This window comes from Neomonachus schauinslandi, chromosome 14 (genome assembly GCF_002201575.2).
Source record: "Neomonachus schauinslandi chromosome 14, ASM220157v2, whole genome shotgun sequence".
Lineage (NCBI taxonomy): Eukaryota > Metazoa > Chordata > Mammalia > Carnivora > Phocidae > Neomonachus > Neomonachus schauinslandi.
Window position 1 is genome coordinate 47,464,526 of NC_058416.1, and position 22,735 is coordinate 47,487,260.

The following is a 22,735-nucleotide window of genomic DNA, read 5'->3' on the forward strand; positions in this document are numbered from 1 at the left end:
TCTGCTTCTCTCGTTTCAAGACTGTCCTTAAGATCTTTTTACTTCCGTGGCCGCTTCAGCTTCCATAAATGACGTGTGGTTGGAAGGAGAGGACAGGACCAACTTGCTTTAGAGCTTTATAAGAAGCTGGGGGGAGGGGGCGCGGGGGGGTTATTAATCTCGGGGGGGATAGAAAGTTTGTACTGTAATAGAACTACCCTATCGCCTCTTCTCCTGAAGAAATGATCCAGAAGTTGTATTTTTTTTTTTTTAATCCCTCACAGGCCCATCGATAAATAAAGCCAAAAGTTTGGCCACTCAAGAGCAATACAGAGGTACAGAGCGAGAACAGCTCCTTAATTTCTAGCCCCTTGCGAGGTTTGGGGACTTTGAACTGTGTGTGTGGGTCGGTCGGTTTACTGGACAGTCGCTGTGTCGTCCGGGCGGAGCTGGACGCTGGACGGTAGCGACACCAGGCTCGAACAGCGGCAGCCTCGGCCCTAGTGCTTTTGGATTCAGGACCGCCAATCTGACGTGTGAAGCAGTATTACCTAATCGGAAGGCAGCCCCAGGACGCCCAGGGGCCTTCCACGTTCCCCGGGAACGAGACCTAACTCGGGCAGGCGGAAGGGGACACAGGCAAAGCTGGGTGGGATCTGCTCCCTGACACCTTCTAAAGGCCAATCAATGCAATGTTTTTCCTTTGTTTTTGGAGTAAGCCATCACACAAGTTCTATACCATATTTTTAGTAACACTTGAGAATGTTGTAGATACACTTTACTGTAACATTTTGTAGTTTAAAGAGCTTTATTAATGCAATAAATTAACTTTGTACACATTTTTATATATATAAAAAAAACTAGCAGGTGATTTCAGAATGTTGTAGGCCTCATTAGAGCTTGGTCTCCAAAAACCTGTTTGAAAAAAGCAACATGTTCTTCACAGTGTTCTCCTATAAAGGAAATACAGATTTCATCAGATGTGGCACAAAAAGAGGAAAACGAGAATGAACACTTTACAGCTCATAGATGTGTACGGTGGGGTTTTAACTTATTTTCCTTCATAAAATACTTTGTTTTCCTAAGCTTTTGAGTTGTCCTTTTTATTGATACAGCTCCTGCCAGGGCTGTTGGGCACCTTCATGGTTCACAACCCCAGCAAACCGCGTTGAGACGGGGCTAGAGCAGCTCGCCTGTCTCGGCCACGCCATCCTGCACGAGTTCCTAAGCTACATAAAGTCAGGGGGCCTGAAGCAGAGCATCACACGCTCCTTCCCCACCCTGAAGAAGCCGGATGCCTTAGGTTTCATAACTTGGGAGACAAGAGCTAAGATCAGCCTAGGTTTCCTAAGACCCCGGGTCATCTGACACGCTTTAGTCACCGTTTCCGGTTACCGTTTCTGGTCTTGTCCCTGATTCCTCAGAAAGCATTCCCAGATCAGCGGCAGGCCTGAGCTGGGCCCACACTGCCGCCCTGGCCAGAGGTGCATTCGCTGCAAGTTCCAGAGCGGAATTCCCCCCGAGCACCATCACAGAATTTTGTTTCTAACCCAGGAGTTCTTAGGAGAGCTCCCAAAAAGGCTTCTCGCCCCCAGCCTGCGTGCCTGCGTTCTCTTGCTACTGTGAGTCTGTTCACCCCCGCTCTCTCCACTGCCGCCACATCCTCACCTGGTGTGAAGTTAGGGTTCCCTCGCAAACGCTGGTTTCGCTGTTCAAAAAACCGAAATATAGTATAGAACAGCATGTTGTCTTCAGTCTGCTTCGCGGCATCTAAAAATTTTCGTGCAGAAATGTTGTCATGGCCGCCAATGCCCCGGATGAACCGTAAGGCCGCCAACACTTGGTGTTTGGAAAGAAGCACTTCCACGATCTCATCGTTCGCGGTCGAGAGTCGCTGGAAGGGAGGGAGGGAGGAAAGTCCGGTAAGTGCCAGCCATAGGAACAGACCGGAACGCAGTTTGAACGCTGCTGCAGCACAAGTTACCTTCAGCATATCCAGAGACAGCTGGTGGGCAGGAGGGTAAAAACTTTCTAGGGATAAGAGCAAACAAGCCTGAAAGACACATTTTCAAACTGGCTTCAGCATACGATGTTAGAAGGGTAAAGGTGAAGTCTCGAATCCCACAAGCACAGACCTGGGCCACATACCAAAGGCTTGGAGTCGCTGAGGACGTGGTACTGCAAGAACTGATGGAGCATGTAGAAGAGGTTGTGCTGGACTAGCGTCTTGATGACGAGCTCGTGTAAGTAGTGCTGAGGACAGAGACGGAAGGACAGCCCGTTCCCCAATCACCCCCTACACCAGAGGAGAGGCCAGGGGGTCCAGGGCCGGAGCTGTTCTAAGGGATGGGTACGTGTTTCCACGATGACAGGGAGAGGTTCACTTGATGCCACACCCCTCATCCCACCGCAGGACAAGACGGTAGTGTCGGAAAGTCCCTCGGATTCTGAGTGCGGCCCCTGCTTCTCTAACTTGGGACAACACATGCTGGCTGGAAGGTACCTGTACTGCGATCTGAAACTGGTTGAGAGAGCGAATATACTCCATCAGAACGGCGATCACGAACTTATGAGGCACGTCCTACGGAGGAAAAGAAAAAAGGTCTTCATATTAAAGACCCGTGAGGAGGCCGCCTGCGGCTCGTTTCCCCACCCCTTGTTTCCACATGAATCTGGCCCAGTGTTGTATTTCGCCGCTTTTGCACAGATCCCTCCAGAAGCTCCCGTGTCCACGGTCACGTTGTGGCCGAGTATCACAAGTCAAACTATTAGCACTAGCTCTTCACCAAGACAGAATGTGATTAGTCTGACTGGAGCGGAGTTCTACCCCGCAAACAGGATGCGTGTGGACGACCCGTCACCCACCTTCTCCGTGAACACCGACAGCACGTGCGTGTACATGTCGGACTGATCGATCACCGCCTGGGTCCGCACCGGCCTCTTGAGAAGCGGACTGCTCCGGCTCTGCCCGGCTTCCAGGGCCTGACAACACATCGCAAATGGGACCTCACCCATCTTCTCGAGAAGCCCAGAAGGCTCGATTCCTAGACCCTGTGAGCCTCAGACAGGAGCAGAGGGTGGGCACTCCTACTCGGACAGAACGATTTCTCCCGTGCAGGCCAGGGCAAGCTTTAGGAAGCCAGAGTTGGTCATCTTGAAAACAGGCTAACGTTCACGAATGGGAACTAAAAGGCGTAAATCCGTTTCCTCTTGAGACACATTTTCTTAATCTTAAAATCCCTATTTTTTTTTTTTTTTAAAGATTTTATTTATTTATCTGACAGAGACCAGCGAGAGAGGGAACACAAGCAGGGGGAGGGGGAGAGGGAGAAGCAGGCTTCCCCACGGAGCAGGGAGCCCAATGTGGGACTTGATCCCAGGACCCTGAGACCATGACCTGAGCAGAAGGCAGACACTTAACGACTGAGCCACTCAGGCGCCCCTTAAAATCCCTAATTTACTTAATCACGGACTTTCTGGTGTTTGTTACCTATTAAAAACAGAATGGCGTCCTGCATCTTTGTTTTATGAAGCCCTGATCCTACAGTAAGTAAATACCACGTGTAAGACTCTCTGTCCAGATGTCCAAGTGGTAAATAAGCCCCCAGAAGCCCGGTGAGAAGACGGACCCCTTCAGCTGTAAGGCAGTCTGCCGCAGCGCACACCGTGCAGGAGCTGTGGCGGGGGCCTGAGAGGCTCTAACGAGCAAGGGCGACAGCTCAGGAAGCCTCGGAGCCAGAGCAGGGATGCACAGAAGCCCACGGGGGTCAGCCTCCTGCTTCCCACAGCCTCGTACACCAGCCGCAAGGCCGGGAAGGCTCTGGAAGAGCTCAGCCCTCCTCTGCCCCCTTCGCGTCTAACAGGACAGGGACAGGCGCGCTCCAAGGTCACTCGGCCTTCAGCAGCCGGCGTCAGTCCTGTTACCCCGAGGAGCTGAAAGGGAGGGCAACTCTGGGTTTCGCACTGCTTAAAACCACTTCCACTCTAAGCCTTAGGACTCATCAGATCCTGGAAGTGAACTCCTTCGTCCCACTCATGCTAACGGCACAGCAGAACCTGGTTCCGAGCCGTGTTAATGTTTCCAGGCCTGCAGACAGACACCTGAGCCTGCCATGTGAAAGCCCCGCGCTAAGACAGTCGCCATCCTGACAGGATGCTGACTGAGTGCCGACATGAGCCTTTCCTTCTGGGCTGTAAGAGCGACAGAAGCAAGAGGATGGGGCAAAATGATCATCGTTCTCATTCATTAGGTCTAGGCTCTGACTTAGCAGGAGGAGGTATAAAATAACAAAGCTGAAACCAATTTTCTTATCCTTAAAACAGGTTAAGACCAAGGATCTACGACCCCGTGTGAGACCCGACACAGACGAGAAAGGGCAGAGCGTGCAGGCAGCGTCGGGCTGGTGGGCCACACGCACTGAAGCTGCTGCTCCCGCCTCCGGCCACCGGGCCCCCGGCATGCGAGCCTCGGTGGCATCATGCCTCCAGAACCCCGCATCCTAATTAGGAAACACGGGGCGGGGGCGGGGGGGTGGAGTGGAGCCCACACAGCTTACCGTTGTGTAGCTCTGCTCCGCGTCCAGGTATTTCTTATACTCGTGATTGAGTTTGTCAAAAACCGTGGCGATCACAGGTAAAGCTGCTCTGTCCGACTCACTCAGCACTGGAAAGAACGTGCACACAGGTCAACCGAGTTTGCATCCGTTCAGAACACAAACACGCTGCTAGGATAGAAAGAACTAACCCCAAAGGGCTCCCAGGGCAAACCTACCTCCAACGGGCATCCCAGAGAAATGGAATCGTTTGGAAACCTGGAGCCTAGAATTCACTCCCCAGCCCTTCGTGAGGACTAGAAAAAGTAGCTACGGAGGGTTTCAGCAGAAAGTGCTCAAAGCAGAGATCTATGTAGTGAGTGACTTGGATTCTGGAAAATGTCTGTTTTCAGGCTGGGGATGCCCTACCCTCAGATGCACCAGCTGTGTCTAGGTTGCTCTCACCTGGAACCATCCTATTTAGCTTTTTTCCCCAAGTCACTACAAGTCATTTTGATAGTTCATTACCTTTCCAGAGGGTTAAATAATCCACCCTTCAAGTGAAGGATGAGGCTACAGGCTGTGCACAAAGCAGAAAAATATGGCCCAGCTCCCAAGAAAGGGCTTGGGCAGAGCGCCCAGTCGTTAAGCGTTAAGTGGCTCAGTCGTTAAGCGTCTGCCTTCGGCTCAGGTCATGATCCCAGGGTCCTGGGATCGAGCCCCACATCAGGTTCCCTGCTCAGCGGAGAGCCTGCTTCTCCCTCTCCCACTCCCCCTGCTTGTGTTCCCTCCCTCGCTGTGTCACTCTGTCAAATAAGTAAATAAAATCTTAAAAAGGGTGTGGGCAGCACAGGCCCAACCCTGGAATCAGACTGAGCGGGGAGGACTGGTCCACTTACTCTGCGAACAGACAGACAGAATGACCATCTTGCACTCCTTTCTCTGGAGGAGAAAGTCCATCAGTCTTCCTTTATCTGGCAAGAGGTTTACAATGGGCTGAAGCTTCACTTGGAGGTTCCAGAGGTAGCCTAGATGGAGGCGGCAGCAAATTTCATACAGGATGCAAATCAGAACAAAAGCCCAAAAGGTGGTTCCCTGGAACATTCATGGGGGGGGGGGGGGCAATCCTGCAAAGCACTGATACGATCCTGACCTTATGAAGCCAAGCGCAGCCTAGGACATGCAGGCCGTGCCTGACGATGGTAGGACCGACAGCACCGTACAACTGCGTGCTCGCTGGCTCCTTACAAGGTGACCCTCTCCGATCACAGGGGCATCGGCAGTGGAGCTCCCGAAACGAAAGGGGTCGGGGTGACTCAGAGCAGTTCCATCCCTATACCTAGCCCCCTTTTTACCCTTGAAGGTTGAACAAGATGCTAATGTGTGGTATGAACTTGGGTCCTATACTCTGATTTCTCCCGCAATGGCTCTTCAGTCAAAAGGTAACTCTGGAGGCTCCCAAGGGAATTTCATAGTGCATCCATTCATCAATCCATGACTTTCCTGAACACCTACACTGCCAGGGAGTGCCTCTCTCAATTGGGGTTCCACAAGAGAATTCAACACTGCATTAAACATGATCTGAGTGATCCCCTTCTCGATTCTCCCACAGCTGGTCCAGAGCTAGTGCCGTTCTAGATGGAGACGAGAGAACTCCACATGCAGTGGATCCCACGGGCACCACGGCTGATTCTCCCCGAGAATCCCAGGGGCCGAGGCGGAGAACGCACGGATGACTGAAGACAGATGTAGGAAGTCCTCTAACGGAAAGATACAGGGGCTAGGGGGTTACCAGGAAAACAACTAGCATCCCCAGGGAGCTTCCCCAGCACCGTGGGAAGCAAAAGCGCGCTTCCCTGCACAGATGGAACAGAAAAGGGCTCGGGCACACGCGGGTGTGGCCCTGGGGTAAGGACAGCACAGGGCCTGGCGCACCGTGCTATGGGGTCTGGCTTTTTAGAACGGACAGAGTTGAATGGGCCAAAAGCAGGGGAATGGCCATTCTTAGTTAATTTTAAAAATAACATAGGCTCAGGATAAAACACGGAATAATAGTGAATGGAGTATAAAGTGAAAAATTTCCCATTCTGGGGTTGAAGGGAGTCATCATCTCTGATTCACCTTGGAAACGGCACTGGCTACCCCTGCCATCCCAAGGCAACAAGTACTATCGTCTAACTTGACGATCGTCCCCTCTGACCCACCTTGGCTTGCACTGATAATGATATCAGGCTGAAAGACAATCCAGGATGAGGAATCTGCGTGTTATAGGAAGTGGTAAACCAGGAAGAGATGAAAACAAAAGACAAACCCAGCTCCGACTGGCACTGCCCGCCCCGCCCCCTACTTGCAGAGGCTCCTCGGCTCTGGGCGGTGAGGAAAGTTCCCCCGCGGACTCCCCGAGACCTTCAGATCATTTGCAGCTGGCAAGGCCAAGGCCACAGGACCCCTCTCAGACACCAGTATAAAAGGGGGCAACAGCCCCCCTTCAGTGCACAGCGGCAAGGCCTTTGTAAAGGATACAGAGTTTGCACGGGACAGGAGACTGGCTGGTCACAGGAGCGGGACCTGCAAATGCAAAAAACACAAGCGTGCAAGGACAGTGCCATCAGAAAACGCTGCCAACACCAACGCTTAGGATACGAAATGCAGTACTTTTTAAAGCCTTTGGTAAATGTTTATTCAACTGTAGTTAAATGAGAAAGGAGTCAATGGTCTTGTTCCACTGATAACACATATAAAGAGGAAGGGGGAAGTCGAGAACAATCCTTGAAAATGTCCTCCCAAGAAAGGGAGAAGTATCAAGAATTCATTCAGAGTTAATTCTCCTATAATAACCAAAGATGACCTGTCATCATCAAAGAACTGAGAAACGTCCCTGGATGATTCAAAATTAAATCCCCAGGTAAGTAGCTGATATTATTTCAAACTACAGAAATGATCCCTGAAAGTATAGTCTTCGCTGATAATATTTCAAATAAAAGTGTTTTGTGGCTTGTCTAAATAATTAGCTCAATTCTCCACTGCACAGAGGAGGTCCAGGCGCCAAGCTCTCATCTAGCAAAGAGACCCCAAAAAACCTCACATGACAAGGACTCATAATGACCAGTTACACTGCCCGTACGGTCAGGCGGGCAGCCCTCAGTGAACCTGAGACACACAGCCCTGCAAACTAAACGTCATTCCCTGTTCTGTTCCCATCACCCAGGGACAATCAGAAGATAGGTGTTAATCAGCGGGTTGGAAAAGACCACCCAAAAGAGGAAAGGGCCCACGGGTCAGACAAGCTACAGCAAAGAACGCTTGCAGTTAGCCCCTGAGGGTGAAGGTCTTGCACATGGGCCTCAACTCTGGCTGCCAATCACGTGGACTTAACTGCTCTCGGTCAGAGCCAGATGCCCTTGGTTTTTAAAGCCCCCCAGGTGATGCTAATGTGTAGTCAGCTCCAGAAGCACTGATTGAACAGACCAAAAACAGAAGGGGAAATGAGAGCAGCTGCCTCATCCCAAATTTGCCGGCGTCATCTTGCAAAACAGCCTAACAAGCTCTTCCTGACGGCACGCCCTGCAACCGCACAGGGCGGGCAAGATGCAAAGATGCTACAAGCCTGCAAGGGGCTTACAATCTAGCAGGAAAAACAAGACAAACTTGTAGTCATTAACTGTAAACAATGCTTTACCAACCCACACTCTGGAGGCCAGAGATTCAGTGGACCTCTGAATCATTAACCTTTATTTAGACTATTATTTTGATCACACCTGTCACTTGATTTATTATAACTAACCAATTAGAACCTGACTGCCTTCTGACTAGTCCCAAACCACCGGAACAGAGCAGAAGGTTTTTAATGTCTAGAGTTGCTTTTCCCTCCAATTTGCCAGCAGTTACCTTCATACCAAGTAAGCAGCAGCGTTGGTGGTATAGTGGTGAGCATAGCTGCTTTCCAAGTAAGCAGCAGATACAAGATAAACACTTGACACTTTTTTTTTTTTTGAGAGCGCACGCGCATGGGGGTGGGTGGGGGATGATCTTAAGCAGGCTTCATGCCCAGCGCAGAGCCCGAAGCAGGATGGATCTCATGACCCTGAGAGCATGACCTGAACCAAAATCAAGAGTGGGAGAGAGGCGCCTGGGTGGCTCAGTCGTTGAGCGCCTGCCTTCGGCTCAGCTCATGATCCCAGGGTCCTGGGATCGAGCCCCGCATCAGGCTCCCTGCTCCACGGGAAGCCTGCTTCTCCCTCTCCCACTCCCCCTGCTTGTGTTCCCTCTCTCGCGGTGTCTGTCAAATAAATAAATAAAATCTTTAAAAAAAAAAAAAAAGTGGGACACTTAACCAACTAAGCCACCCAGGTGCCCAGACATGACCTATTCTTTTAATGCTAACGTTATTAACCCAAGCAAAGGAAGATGCTGGAAGGAACACAGGAAGCCAAAAGACTTAAACTAAGAACTAGCTCCTTCCTCCCCCAATGCTGCCAGAGTCATTAAGCTTCTGGCTGATTCCACAACTCGAGGTAGGCAGACTGGAGGCGGTGCTCTTGCTAAACTCTCAGCCGCAGCCTGCCTGGAATCTTCCCTGATAGGTGCAAGCACCTCCTGACTGCAGGGGGGGCCCAAGCCCGCAATACCATCTGACAGGGATCCCTTTTAAGAAGAAAACATTACTACCGAAGCTCCAAACGTGTGCCCTTCTGACTAGCTATACGCACTGAAATTTCAACTAGCTTACTCTAGACTCCGATCTCCTTTAAGAGAGAGCTGAATGTTATTCCCGTGAGCTCTAGCTTGAAATCAACTACACTGGGAAGAGGCAAAAACAAAAGCCCAATGGTTTCTTTCTCCTTCCCTGAAATCCTGACCTCCTCTCTTCTCTGACTTCCTCCTCCCACCTCGTGTAGGGCAGATTTCGAATAACCAAAGCAGCACAGCCTTAAGCTCTTACGGTGGCCACCAGTGAGAAGAAAATGCAGTATTTAAGCTATGACACAGAGTGTCTGAGAAAGACAAGGAAAAGTGATCCCAGGTTCAAATAACAGCCAGAAGCAGCCACGTTTAATCTCAAGGTTATAGAGCATGGGCAAACAGAAAAGGGAGGGCATATTCAATAATTAAACTAAAAAATCTCTCAGCTTCAATGGGTAATCCCGACTGTTTTATTTACTTATTTTTATTATTTTTTAAGTAGGCTCTACGCCCAACGTGGGGCTCAAACTCATGACCCCAAAGAGTCACATGCTCTACCAACTAAGCCAGCCAGGCACCCCTCCAAACTTTCCACTTTTTTTTTTTTAAGATTTTTAAAATTTATTTGACAGAGAAAGACACAGCGAGAGGGAACACAAGCAGGGGGAGTGGGAGAGGGAGAAGCAGGCTTCCCGCTGAGCAGGGAGCCCGATGCGGGGCTCGATCCCAGGACCCTGGGATCATGACCTGAGCCGAAGGCAGACGCTTAACGACTGAGCCACCCAGGCGCCCCCAAACTTTCCATTTTAAAGCTCAGAGAAATCGTTCCATTTTCTTCAAAAGAAGATTCATGTATCTTATAAAATGCTTTTCACAACAGCACAATTTTACTAATATGATCAGAACTTTCATTAAAAAAAGTAAAAAAACAATCCCCCCTCCCCAGAGCACCTGAACCCAGTAACCCCTGTGTGCCCTCGTCATTCCAACCGCCAGGCGGGGGTCCCCTTACCTGCCATGGGGATCTGGTAGGGCTGAATGGAGCGCGCTGGGAGCACCGGGTGATGGAAGGTGACAGTGCCGTCAAACTCTCCCCTTAACTTGATGTCAAATATCACCGATGTCTAAAGCGGAGAAAAGTAAAACTCGGATGCCAAAACAGGCCATGCTGGACTCGGCTAGGCCCGCCCCTTCCATTCTCTCACATCCTGCCATTCCGGTCAGCTTACAGTCTGCGCACACCGCACCCCCACAGGCTGGTTCTAAGTGGGGTGGAGTGTGCTGGGGTACCACAACTCTGTGACACGGTTCCCCACGCTCACGCGGACACGCACACTCCTGGCACTGATGTCGGGCAGACCCTGAAGAGCTCGAAGTGATTCCAGCAGACCTTTTTCACTTTAACTCTCACCACCTTCACCAGTTAAGATAAGGGTGTCACCACCCTGAAGGAGGTGTGGGACAGAAGAGCCTGTCTCTGACCAGATACCCAGCTTACCACGTAGAAAACAGGACCCACTCTAGTCTTTCTCTCGGGCCGCAGAGCCTCAAAATCATTATCACTCAGCATTATCCTCTATCCTCACAAAGGAAGCACCAAGCTCACGTGCTCATGTAAGACTGTGGTTCTGCAGTAAATTCCCAGCTTAGTTGATTCAACCAAATAATTGGGACAGACTCAAATATCCTCATGTGCTACTTTCTGGAATAGTCTTTAATTCACTGTAATCAACAGGGAATCACTCTTTTTTTTCCTAAACCATCTAGAATACCAAACCTATTTGCATCCAGAAGACCAAAGCTTTAGCACCAAAAGCACTTTCTAGTCTTTGTTCTGAATGTTTTGTCAATTTTCACATCTCTTCAGCAACCCCGACAGACCAGACATGCACACACAACTCTTACCTCTGTATCCTGATGATGAACGACCACCAGGTTATCCACCACATTGAGGGCAAACTTCCCCGTCCGATTTAACTTTAATATGTGCATCTTTTTACAGGCACCTTCTCTGTAGGATAACACAAAGGTCAAAAAATAGATCGACAAGCTTTAGTTCGTATTTTAAAATTGGAGAAAGAGGACAGCATTAAATATACCGTGGTAGATGATATAGGACTACCTCCGCTCCTGTACTATTGGAGGTCCGAGAATGATGCCTCAAGAAGAGAACGTAAAGCTGTCCGTATCTAGAGAACAAAGAGACAGACGTCACAGCGGGCCACTTGAAACTCCTCCATTCTAAATGCCGTATGAGGTCATCAGAGTTATTTATGACATATTCACCAACAGAGTATTTCACAGCCAACAAAAATATTTACGAAGTGCAGTTAAAAAAAAAAAAAAAGCCGATTATAAAGTGAAAAGGGGGATGCAAAACTAAATATACCTCAATCACAACACTTTAAAAGGAAAACACAAACACACTGTCCAAAACTACTAGAAAGAAATATGTGTTAATAGCTATTATAGAGTAACATTCATTTTCTCTAACTTTGTGTCTTCCAAGTTTTATGTAATCAGTATATTCCTCGATACGAGGGAAATCTAATCATCTTCATCGTAAGCCTCGGGAACCACGAGCGCTGCTACGAGTGGTTCCCGCGTGCGCACTGCTCTGCGGCGGCCGAGATGAAGGGGGGGATTGGGTCCCTGCTGCCAGCGGCTAGGACTGTTCCCATCGTACCTATCCTCTAAGCCAGGAGGACACAGAAGACTGCCTTTAAGAAAAAAAAAAAAAAAGGCATTCTAACTGCTAAAAAATGTTACACTTCAAAACCACTCTTTTAGGCCAAAGAAGAATCAGAAATAATCTAGGAACAAAATTTTGACATTTTTGAATAGGGTTAGGGGTACACAGGGTATTCTTTGTATCAGTTTCTATTACTGTGTGTTTAAAACTTCCATAACGAAGTATAAAAATTGAGATAATCTGCGTTTACAAATAAAGATATACCTTTCTACATAAGTAATTCAGTTCCATGTTTGTTAGTTAAAAATCTATGTTCTTGGGGCGCCTGGGTGGCTCAGTTGGTTAGGCAACTGCCTTCGGCTCAGGTCATGATCCTGGAGTCCCGGGATCGAGTCCCACATCGGGCTCCCTGCTCGGCGGGGAGTCTGCTTCTCCCTCTGACCCTCCCCCCTCTCATGTACTCTCTCTCTCATTCTCGCTCCCTCACATAAATAAATAAATCTTTAAAAAAAAAAAAAAAAAATCTATGTTCTTTAGGGCAAGTAGGATATATTTTAGCTAAAAGAAAGTCCTTGATAAGCTTCAACTACTCACAGAAAAAAAAAAATTCTAGAACTATGACACCTAAAAAATAGACTAGTCCAATGTTTTCATTTTATTAGGCGAGAATGGTAAAAAAAAACAAAACAAAAACGAAACTTCCCTAAGGTCACAAAGCTAGTAAAATCAGCAAAGAATGCCAGGCCTACGGCAGGTTTCCTGTATTCATAAAATCTAGGCATTGAAAGGGCAAGGGGGCATCTTGATCATGTGCCAAAGGGCAGCCCTGCAGTGCTTATGATGCAATTCTACTACTTCTAACACCAAAAGCAATTTCAAGCAGGAATTCTCTCAAAAGACAGACATACATGGTCGCCATCGCGATGTCTCTCTCGGAAAGGTTCAGCTTAGTTGACTTGGGCACAGCTGGTAATTCAATCTCAAACTTGGGCAGCTTCGACATAGTGCCAGCCTGTTTGGGTGATACAAGTATTAGGAAAAGCCGATTAAGCCCCTCAGATACTTCAGCATTCCCTACATAAAACCACTGCGGATATGCACACACTGTGTGTTTCCATCCTTTCCAAACTCCCAACCACTACGGCCTGTACTCCCTGGGATCTGTCCCCACACAAGGAGTCGCTCTTGGGGGGTGACGGGAGGGTAGAGTGTGCCCTCTAGTGGTCAGAAGTGGTGAGCTCATTGGTTGGAGGAACTTGCCCCTTTGAAGTACTTGACACCTCAGGAGGTTAGAGGAAGGGGCCAGCGGGAGAGGGACTTTTCCTAAAGAGAGGCTCACTCTTACCCGAAAATAGAAGGGCTGCAGCACATTGCCGAGGACTGTGGTAGACAGCAGAATCACGGCACCCTCGGGGCAGTACATGTACCAATTCACATTGATATTCTGGCTCTTCAGGAGTTTCAGATTTCGTTTCTCTGGTAACACCTGAAGCAGAGTTCAAGAGACGGAATCTTTATTTTAAAACAGTAAAATGGAAGGGGCGCCTAGGTGGCTCAGTCGTTAAGCGTCTGCCTTCGGCTCAGGTCATGATCCCAAGGGTCCTGGGATCGAGCCCCGCATCGGGCTCCCTGCTCGGCGGGAAGCCCGCTTCTCCCTCTCCCACTCTCCCTGCTTGTGTTCCTGCTCTCGCTCGCCCTCTGTCAAATAAATAAATAAAATCTTAGAAAAATAAATAAAACAAAACAGTAAAATGGAAGACAACAGACAGGAAATTAAGAAAACAATAAAAAACAGGAGCGCCTGGGTGGCTCAGTCAGTTGAGCATTCAACTCTTGGTTTCCGCTCAGGTGGTGATCTCAGGGTCTTGAGATCCAGCCCCAAGTGGTAGAGCTCCACACTCTGTGGGGAGTCTGCTTCTCCTCCCCCTCTGCCCCTCCCCCCACACAAGCACACACTCTAAAATAAATAAATCTTTAAAAGAAAAAAAATAAAAAGGAGGGCGCCTGGGTGGCTCAGTTGGTTAAGCGACTGCCTTCGGCTCAGGTCATGATCCTGGAGTCCCGGGATCGAGTCCCGCATTGGGCTCCCTGCTCGGCGGGGAGTCTGCTTCTCTCTCTGACCCTCCCCCCTCTCATGCTCTCTAGCTCATTCTCTCTCTCAAATAAATAAATAAAATCTTTAAAAAAAGAAAAAGGAGAAAATCCACTAAATAAAACTGAAAATTTTTTGTTTGTTACAGCTACTGATCCCGGTGCTCAGTGCTTTACAAATCCTGGCTCATTTACTCACACCACGACCCTGAGACGTGGGCACCACGGACTCCTGACCAAGGAGAAAACAAGGCTCAGACACCAGTTAATGCAGTTACAGCCCAGGCAGGCCAGGTCACCGCAAGGCCCGGTCCGAGCCTCCACACTCTCGGGCACCATCCACCATTCCATGCAGAGCCCCACGCATGGAATCCGCCACCGCCCGGCCTAGAGCACGGGCCTTCCTCCTGGCCTCCATCTCGACTCCCCTTAGCACTGAGCCCAGAAGCAGCTCCCTTTTGCTAACAATCGTGTGCGTGAGATGCTGCATGCAAACCTAGTATTTTATAGTCAAGGCATGTATTAAATATACTGTAAATATTCTGATACATTAAAGAACACAGTGCAGAGCCCAAGACATTAATGCTCATTGAACACTATGCTTAAGAACGGACATGGAAGTCAGGGTCCGGAGGCGCAGGTATCTGGACAATTTGGGTATAATAAAATAAAGATGTGCTAGCGTCCTCTTTCTTTTTAACTTATTTCTTGAAGAGCTGAGGACCATCCAGATGACGTGAATATACACTTTTCCACTACAGAGAACAGAAAGCTATATGACTGCCACTGAAGGAACCCTTCAGTAAAGCAAGTGATCCTCTCCACGCTACCAAATAAACAAAACTCCATGTGTACGAGATTTGTGCAGTTTCTTTCTGGTGGTCATTACAAAGGTTTTGATGACAGCCCACAGCAAAGCACTGTGGCATTAACATCTCACATTTTGCTTACACGGGTGTATTTTCTCCATCCCTACATTCTAAATTTTCTTGCTTTCATTAGGTCAACAAAATTAAACCCTGAGAGAATCCTAACACCCTCTAGATTAGCTCCACTGAAAGCTCTCAGATGCATTTCTCAAGGTCAGGCAGTCGGAACATATTCTAAGTTGATGAGGCAGGTGCAAAGTCAAGTCAACAGAGTGAAAAGGAATGGGAAATATTTGCAAACCATCTATCCGATAAAGGGTTAATACCCAGAATATATGTCTATGGACTGATAATATGAAGTTCTGGCAAAAATGCGGAAAATGGAGATTCCTACATTGAAAGTGAAAGTGTGGGGGTACCCGGCTGGCTCAGATGAGCAAGTGACTCTTGATCTCGGGGTCATGAGTTCAAGCCCCACGGTGGGTGTGGGGCCCACTTAAAGACTAAAAAAAATTTTTTTAATAAAAAAAAAGAAATTTAGCAATATCTGTTCAGCTTTTTGGATGTTCATGCCTATGCAGTAATTCCAAGAACTGCCTCACCCAAGAACATAAAGAAATGTTTGCAAGCATATTCACTACAGAATTGTTTATAATCACAAAAACATGAAAACAAGCCAGAGGTTCATCAACAGGGAATAAGTTAAACTGTATGACACCCACACAATACTGTTCAGTCAGAATAAAATATGGACAGGGGCGCCTGGCTGGCTCAGTGTGGGGAGTGTGTGACTCCTGATCTCAAGATCATGAGTTCAAGTCCCATGCTGGGTGTAGAGATTATGTAAATAAAATTTTAAAAATTAAAAAACATTTTTTTAATTTTAAAAATTAAAAAAAAGAAAATATGGATACATGTCCAAGACATACTGCTATGCAAAAAAAGCCAGCCACAATAGTTTATATGCAACATTCCTGTTTGTTTTAAAAAAGTTTGTATGTATGTATGAAAATAAATATGTACTAAACTTTTCATACTAGTTACTTCTAGGGATTATGGGGGGGACTTTTACCTTCCATATATCCTGGTAATGTTTAATTGTTTTATTAAAAAAACATTTCTTGTAATCAGAAAAAAAGAATAAAAACCTAAGCAAGAGACTAAAACTCTAGAATCTCAAAATATCTATTTAGAACTGAATTCAAAAGGCTGCCAAACTGCCCTCAGAGACCTTTCTCCCGCGAACATAAGTGATTAACATAATACCTGGTAAAATTCAATTCCTTGATCTGTTATGAAGACAATTTCAGTAGAACTGGTCCAACAGAATCCTAGTATGTTGGCGTTCTTGGTCTGAAAAGAATTAAAAAATTTTTCTTAATAAAAAAATGTTTGTATAACCTTCTTCAAAAGCTTAAAATACTCTATCACTCTTTACTAAAAGTTACCCGGATTTGATTACTTATTAACAAATCAAACTTTCTTTTAAATACAACGTTCCCAGATTTCCACCTGAAACACCTCACTGAAGCCCCTGACTCTAGATTCCTTCTGCTCAAGAACAGAGGGAAAAGCCTAAATTTCGGAGAACAGTAACTGATGGGTGCTCGCAAATACCAGCTTCTACCTTAAGGAATCAAAGGACAGCCGGCTTTCTCTTAGGCAGCCGTAACAGGCACTATGAGAGAATAAAGGCCTAAAGGTTCTCAGTGAGTGCTGAGCAACCCGGGGTCGGGCCGTGAGCGTACACCTCCGCCTCGCCCGGTGCCCCACAGCACCCCAAGCCCGAGGGCACTCCGGGCTAGGACAGGGGTTCTGTCACACACACAGGATCAGGAGGTCTGCGAGGGGCTCAGATCCTGGGCCCGCGGGCCTTTCCTTGTCGCAGAGCCCACCCTGAACTCCATTTAGCAAAACGATGACAAAGCTGCTAAAAGCCACACCCAGCTACTAGCACCTTCTGCCAGTTCCCACAGTGCCACCCTGAGGCTTTTCGCTGAGCCCCCCTCACCTCGTTCATTAGACCCAGCAAATCTAATTAAGACAGATTAGAATCTACACTTCGGGAACAAAAGCGGAAGGACACAACAGGGACAACAAATCAAGGAAAGGAAACATCATCAGGAGAGGAGGAAAAAACCCCTCTTCCTAAAACCTCCAAAGAGGCGGCTCCGAAAGGAACCCAGGGTCCTAGCCAGAGGCGCAGCCCGCAGGGGGAGAAGGGCGGGCGCCACACCCAGGCACCCACTGAATCCTCCCAACTCCAGCTCGTAGAAGAAGAAACAGGCTTTTAGCCCTTTTAAAACCGTCCACAGTCCCAGAGCTCACACGCAGCAGGCCTCAGCGCAAGGCTCAGCGTGGAGCCTGCCACACAGGGAAATGGCCAGCAGCTGGGAAAGGACCCGGGCCCTACCTTGCACTCTTGAGTGTATTCCAGCTGAGAACTATCTGGGATAAAATTAGAAAAATCCTGAAAAGGAAAAAAAGAAAGAAAACAAAAGGAGAAAATTTAGATCAAGCAGCATACTGCCAACCTATATTGGTAGACAAGACAAAAGACAAATTTATTTTTATTTTTTCAAAAGACAAATTTAAAAAGTGATCAGAAAAGGGGCGCTTGGGGAGCTCAGTCAGTTAAGTATCTTCCTTCTGCTCCGGTCGTGATCCTGGGAGTCCTGGAATCAGCCCCGCATTGGGTTCCCTCCGGGGGGGGGGGGGGGGGGGGGGCACTTGCTCTCCCTCTCCCTCTGCTGCTCCCCCTGCTTGTTCTCTCTCGTTCTCTCTCGCTCTGTCACGTAAATAAATAAAATCTTCAAAAAAAAAAAAAATGTGATCAGAAAAAAACTGACAAGAAAACTAAAAGGACCAATGTGGACAATCCATCTCCTTACAACTCAATTAAAAAAAAGTTAATCCAAATATTCAGTTAGAGTTTAGAAACTGATACTGAAAATCAACTGATTTCAGAGAAAGTGTTGCTGCACCTTGTAAGGGGCTTTCCAAAACTTTTAGTAACGAATACCGACAGAAGGAAATCAGATTCTGCCTCTTCCCAACAGCTTTCACTCTACCAATGACGATGGTGAATACTTATAAAGGCAAAAAGGCCAAACGGTGCTCCAACTTTGAACATCTGTTCCTAGGAGGTCAAGCATTCAAAGATGCAAGAAGTGAGTAAATGGAGCTATTCCAGGTAAAGCTAATTCACCAAGTTGCCAAGAATGCACCTCACATAATCTATGCTGCTATCAATCAATACAAAAATGCCTCAGGATCCAAATACTTAAAAAAAAATTTTTTTTAAGTCAAAAATGACAAACTAAGGTCACGAGTATTTATCCCTTGAAATGTCTTTCTCCAAGAATTCCAAAGGCTTCAAATACAACAGAACCATAACTTTCATGGCATTAAAATAATAAAGGCTTCCTTTAACGCTGTTTTTTGCAATTCATTCTCTTCTAAATATACTTCTAATGTCCTTTTCTTTATGCTATCTTTAAAGATAGGTCCTGGGGCACCTTGCTGGTTCATTTGAAAGAGCATGTGACTCTAGATGGGGGGGTCATGGCTTCGAGCCCCACGTTGTGTGTAGAGAGATTGCTTAAATAAATAAAACTTGACATAAATAAAGGTATGTCTTACCACAGTCTTTGAGGTCCTCTGGACAGCCAATATCTTATTTTCTAAGGAAAATTTAATGCACTTCACTTCTCCTTTGTCTTCCATTCTTTAAGGGAAAAAAAGTATATTATGAGTTAAAGTTAATAACCGAATACTAGCATCTAGCATTTTGTGAGAAAAGTTATATACTCAGGAAGCAGCAAATCTTAGTTGAAAATTATGTTTCTGAAACTATCAGGACTTCTTTTCAAACAACAAAATCCAACTGGCAACGAGTTGCTGATGAAATTTACAGTTTTGTGGTTAACAAGTGACTGACGAATTAAGAACACGTGCATTTTCCCTTGAGAATCATCTTAAACATAAATAAGTAATACCCACACAGCAACCTTCTCCAGAAACTACCCTCTTCCCTCCCCATCGCTCTCACAGCAGTGTGTGAAGGAATGTAAGCTTTCCTGTTTACTTCCCAATCTACAGGACCTCCAACAGACGTTACAAACGGAAGTCAAGGGATGGATTACAGGGCAGCACCAGCAAACTTTTGATTGTGGTACGGTTAACACATGTCAAAACTCATCAACTGTATATGTTAAATATATGCCGTTAATTCTACCACAATAAAACTTAAAAATACACAAAATTGCTAAAATTTTTACCAATAAAATTAAAATTTAAAAGAGGGTAAATCCAGTATCTTCCTCCTCAAACCCTACTAAGCCCCCAAATCTGGATCATCACGGGCTCACTCTCATTTTCCACGCCCAAATGACCACCAAAACTTACCCAAGACCTTCCTAGGCACCTCCTGAGTGTCTGTGGGATAGCAGTCTACTCCGCCTGCGGGCTGCTCTTTAGTACGCCTGGCTCAGACTATCGCAATCACCGCTCAGTGGTATCCCTGACGTTGATATGCTCCCAACTAACGCAGCTTCAGTGTGGTGAAGAGCATGATCTTTCCAAGCACTGATAAGACCATGCCATGCCCCATCTTACCAATTTTCAATAAGAAGATAAAGCCCTAATTCCATCGTAGAATACATACGGTTCAAGCTGACTCCTGCCTGTAGCCAGACCACCACCACCTCCCCTTCCCCGCAAGGACACCTGATGTCAGTTACACAGACCGGGAATTCCCCCAAACACCATGCTTGCTCGCCTTTACACTCGGTGTTCTCTCCATCTGAAAGGCCTGCTCTATTCCCCATGTAGAATCATCCCATTCAAGCTTTAAAGTTTTGCTCAAAGGCTCCCTCCTCTCGCAGGCCTTCCCCATCCTGGGCAGGGGTGTTTCCTGGCCTCCCCCAGGATAAATGTCTCAGCTCTTTTGTCTGCCCAAACTCTGAAGAGAATGTTATTACAGCACTTTTCACAATCAACAGAATGTGTCCACACACTTGTCTCCCACACTAAATTTATGAGTTCTGCAAAAGGGTGCCCGGCTGATTCATAACCTTCCCATGCCTGGTGCCTAGCACAGGGGCTACAATCAGAGTTTGTCCAACCAATGAGTGACTTGTTTTCTACTTCAAAAACTGTTTTCGGGGCGCCCGGGTGGCTCAGATGGTTAAGCGTCTGCCTTCGGCTCAGGTCATGATCCCAGGGTCCTGGGATCGAGTCCGGCATCGGGCTCCCGGCTCAGCGGGGAGCCTGCTTCTCCCTCTGACCCTCTCCCCTCTCATGCTGTTTCTCTCTCGCTCGCTAAAAAATAAATAAATAAAATCTTTAAAAAAAAAAAAACTGTTTTCTATTAGCACAGGCCACCTGCAAAAAAACTTAAGTCACCACTGAACTGAGGGCCCACACTGTACTTTCCCCTCTGTAATCACAGGAGTTAAAAACCAGATAATTTATCAACCAAACTGAGATACTTCTGAAAGTGAAAGGAAGGGCTATTCATAATTATACTGGTTCAACTTGCATAAACTGGGATATCCAGTCACCTTTAGTGGAAGCTGGGATTTTCTTAAAATACATTATTATATAGGAAACACTAACCAGAAATCTCCTTCACCTACCACACAGCCTGAAAAAACCAGGGCCAGATGAGGAAATGAAGGCCCTCCTCAGTCAAGATGCCAAAAATGGGCACATCAGTAAACTGACTCGCTAATTTCAAGTGCCAGGAAGTGGGTTCCCTGTATCTGAGCATTTGATTCCCAAATCGAGAGAGAACCACTCTACACATTTCACTGACACTTAGTACTGATCTGTGCCACAACACCGCGCAGCAGGTGTCCCCTTCCCTCTCCCTACACACAGGGATTGGCAAGTGAGTATACACTTCAGGCCTCTTACAGCCAAAGGACAAACCTTTAAAACCACCTTCTGAATGAGAAACAGAAACACATCATTTTGTTTACATGTGACAATTATTCTGTGAACGTCAACAGTTACCGAAATGAGATGGGATTCCTATCATCTGGGCCTTTAACTACCACCCCGGTAGCTCCACCTGAGCGAACTGCAAAAACCTGGGACGGAAAAGAAGCAACGTTAATGGTCTGAACTTTGAAAGACTTTAGACACATAGACCAGCCTACAAGCGACTATTTCTACTACACCCCACTCCTGGTTCAGCTGAACTAACGTGGCATTTATCAATCTGCAGATGTTTGGTGTGCACATCAATTTTAAGGGACAAAAGCGTAGAGACCAAAAAGGCTTGCCATTCCGGGTGCAGCCCACTGGGCAAGACCCGGCCGGGGTCCCCGAGGCTACACATTTTAATCCGGTACGGCAAAGGCGCCCCTGATGCACTTGAGCACACCCTGCTACTCCTCACACTGCTTTTCCCCCCTTTCCAAAATCCCGAGAGTAAGGGCAGTCTCAACGTCTAATTCCTCGACTGCAAGGGTAACTAATGACAAAGACAACAAAGGCGCCGGGAAAGAGCTAGCGAGCTAACAGCTGACCACACCGGCCAAAGGGCGCTGCTGGGTGGGCGGTGCAGGCTCGGGGTCCACCTAGCTGTCACTTTGGAGAAGAAAGCCCCCGCCAAGGTGGCTCCCGGTCCCTCGGCCCACCCAAGAGCCCGGAGCTGCCGCCACTCCGGCGCCGGGACCGGAGGGGAGGCCCCAGGCCTGTCCCCCCCCCGGCCGGCACCCGACCTGGGTGCGCGCGGGACGCCCCTGGGGCGCCGGGGACGGCGGGCGTGGCGCGTCCGGCCGCGCGGGGGAGGAGGGCGCGGACGGGCCCGGACCTGCTTGTTGGCCTCATCGAAGAAGACGCAGTTGACCGGGTTCGCCTTCTCGAAGTGCACCGGCCGGTCGCAGAGCTCCAGGTAGTAGTCCTCCTCGCCCATAGCGGGCGCCGCCACTGCGGCGGGGAGTCTGGGGGCGGCCGCCAGCGTGGAGCGGGGCGAGCGGCGCCCGGCACAGGGACGCGACGAGTCGGGCCGGGCGGTAGCGACGGCGATCCGACCGGGCGCGGAGGCCGCTTCCTGGTGCCACGCCCCCACCCCGTCCGGCACGTGACCCGCCGGCCTCCGCGCTTAAAACGGCGACGGCCGACCGGCCGCGGTGGGGCCTAGCGACCGCGACCGCACCCTGGTTGGCGCGAGAGGCTCCGCCCCTTTCTTGGAGGGCGGAGTCCCAGCACAGCTCGCGGGGCGAGGGCGTGCCCCGGAAGCCGCGCGGAGCCGAGGGCGGGTGTTGGCACGGCCACTCCTGCCTGCGCCTTCCCGGGCAAGTGCAGGTCCTGGCTCCCAGTCCATCCCGGGAGGTTTACGCCCGGCGCGCGCCTGCCTGGGGCAGGGCTGCCCCCGGTCTAGGAAAGGCTTACGCTGTCTCTCCCGCGGGTTTATTGAGCCTGTCTCTGGGAACTTAGTAAGTAAGGGAGGGGAGAGCTGTGGCCAGCGCCTGGATGCTGTGAGCATGTAACAGGGAAACCCAGTTTAGATTGCAATCAGAAAGCCTGTTTTGAATGGCTTTGACATTTGAGGGAGGGTGGGGAAACTCCTCATTCAACGGAGATGGAAGGGAGGAAGGAAGGGATCACGGATGACCCCGAGTTGAGCACCGTTCTCTAAGATAAAGAGGCTTGAGAAGTTTGGCAGGGAAGTGGTGAAGATCAAGAGTTGCGTTTTGGACATGTGAATCCGAGGAGAAATGACATCTACATAGATGGATATGTGGGGCTGAAGCTCACCAAGAGTGACAAGGCTGGAGATAGTAATCAGTATCGGAATACTGATGGTATTTGAAGCCGTGGAATTGGATGGCATTGCCTCCCATAGAGCCATAAAGTGAAAAAACCAACCTGCAGAG

At 48.3% G+C, this 22,735-nt stretch overlaps 2 protein-coding genes across 5 annotated transcripts in view; one reads left to right on the forward strand and one right to left on the reverse strand.

Annotated features, from left to right (window-relative positions):
* NPC1 (NPC intracellular cholesterol transporter 1) overlaps positions 1 to 1,058 on the forward strand; it is a 48,555-nt gene extending 47,497 nt beyond the window's left edge. For both annotated transcript variants that reach the window (XM_021686056.2, XM_021686057.2), the window contains one exon: positions 264 to 1,058. In XM_021686056.2, the coding sequence (XP_021541731.1) occupies positions 264 to 346 (83 nt within the window). In that variant the 3' untranslated portion in view covers positions 347 to 1,058. The remainder of the gene's footprint in view (positions 1 to 263) is intronic.
* RMC1 (regulator of MON1-CCZ1) lies at positions 770 to 21,877 on the reverse strand. 3 transcript variants are annotated; one of them, XM_021686058.1, is made up of 20 exons: positions 21,670 to 21,877; positions 20,865 to 20,941; positions 18,489 to 18,573; positions 17,260 to 17,316; positions 16,113 to 16,199; positions 13,232 to 13,372; positions 12,795 to 12,898; positions 11,294 to 11,383; positions 11,100 to 11,205; positions 10,207 to 10,318; positions 7,035 to 7,079; positions 6,716 to 6,769; positions 5,411 to 5,539; positions 4,536 to 4,642; positions 2,845 to 2,961; positions 2,483 to 2,560; positions 2,128 to 2,232; positions 1,964 to 2,032; positions 1,648 to 1,873; positions 770 to 932 (listed from the first exon to the last, which is right to left on the reverse strand). In XM_021686058.1, the coding sequence occupies exons 1-20, from the start codon at positions 21,769 to 21,771 to the stop codon at positions 853 to 855; spliced, it is 1,971 nt and encodes a 656-aa protein (XP_021541733.1). In that variant the 5' UTR covers positions 21,772 to 21,877; the 3' UTR covers positions 770 to 852. The 3 variants fall into 3 exon arrangements, with proteins under 3 accessions (XP_021541733.1, XP_044777116.1, XP_044777115.1); XM_044921181.1 differs by lacking the exons at positions 16,113 to 16,199; positions 17,260 to 17,316 and having other exon boundaries at positions 796 to 932; positions 1,648 to 1,749; XM_044921180.1 differs by lacking the exons at positions 16,113 to 16,199; positions 17,260 to 17,316 and having other exon boundaries at positions 796 to 932.
* Between the last annotated feature and the right edge of the window lie 858 nt (positions 21,878 to 22,735).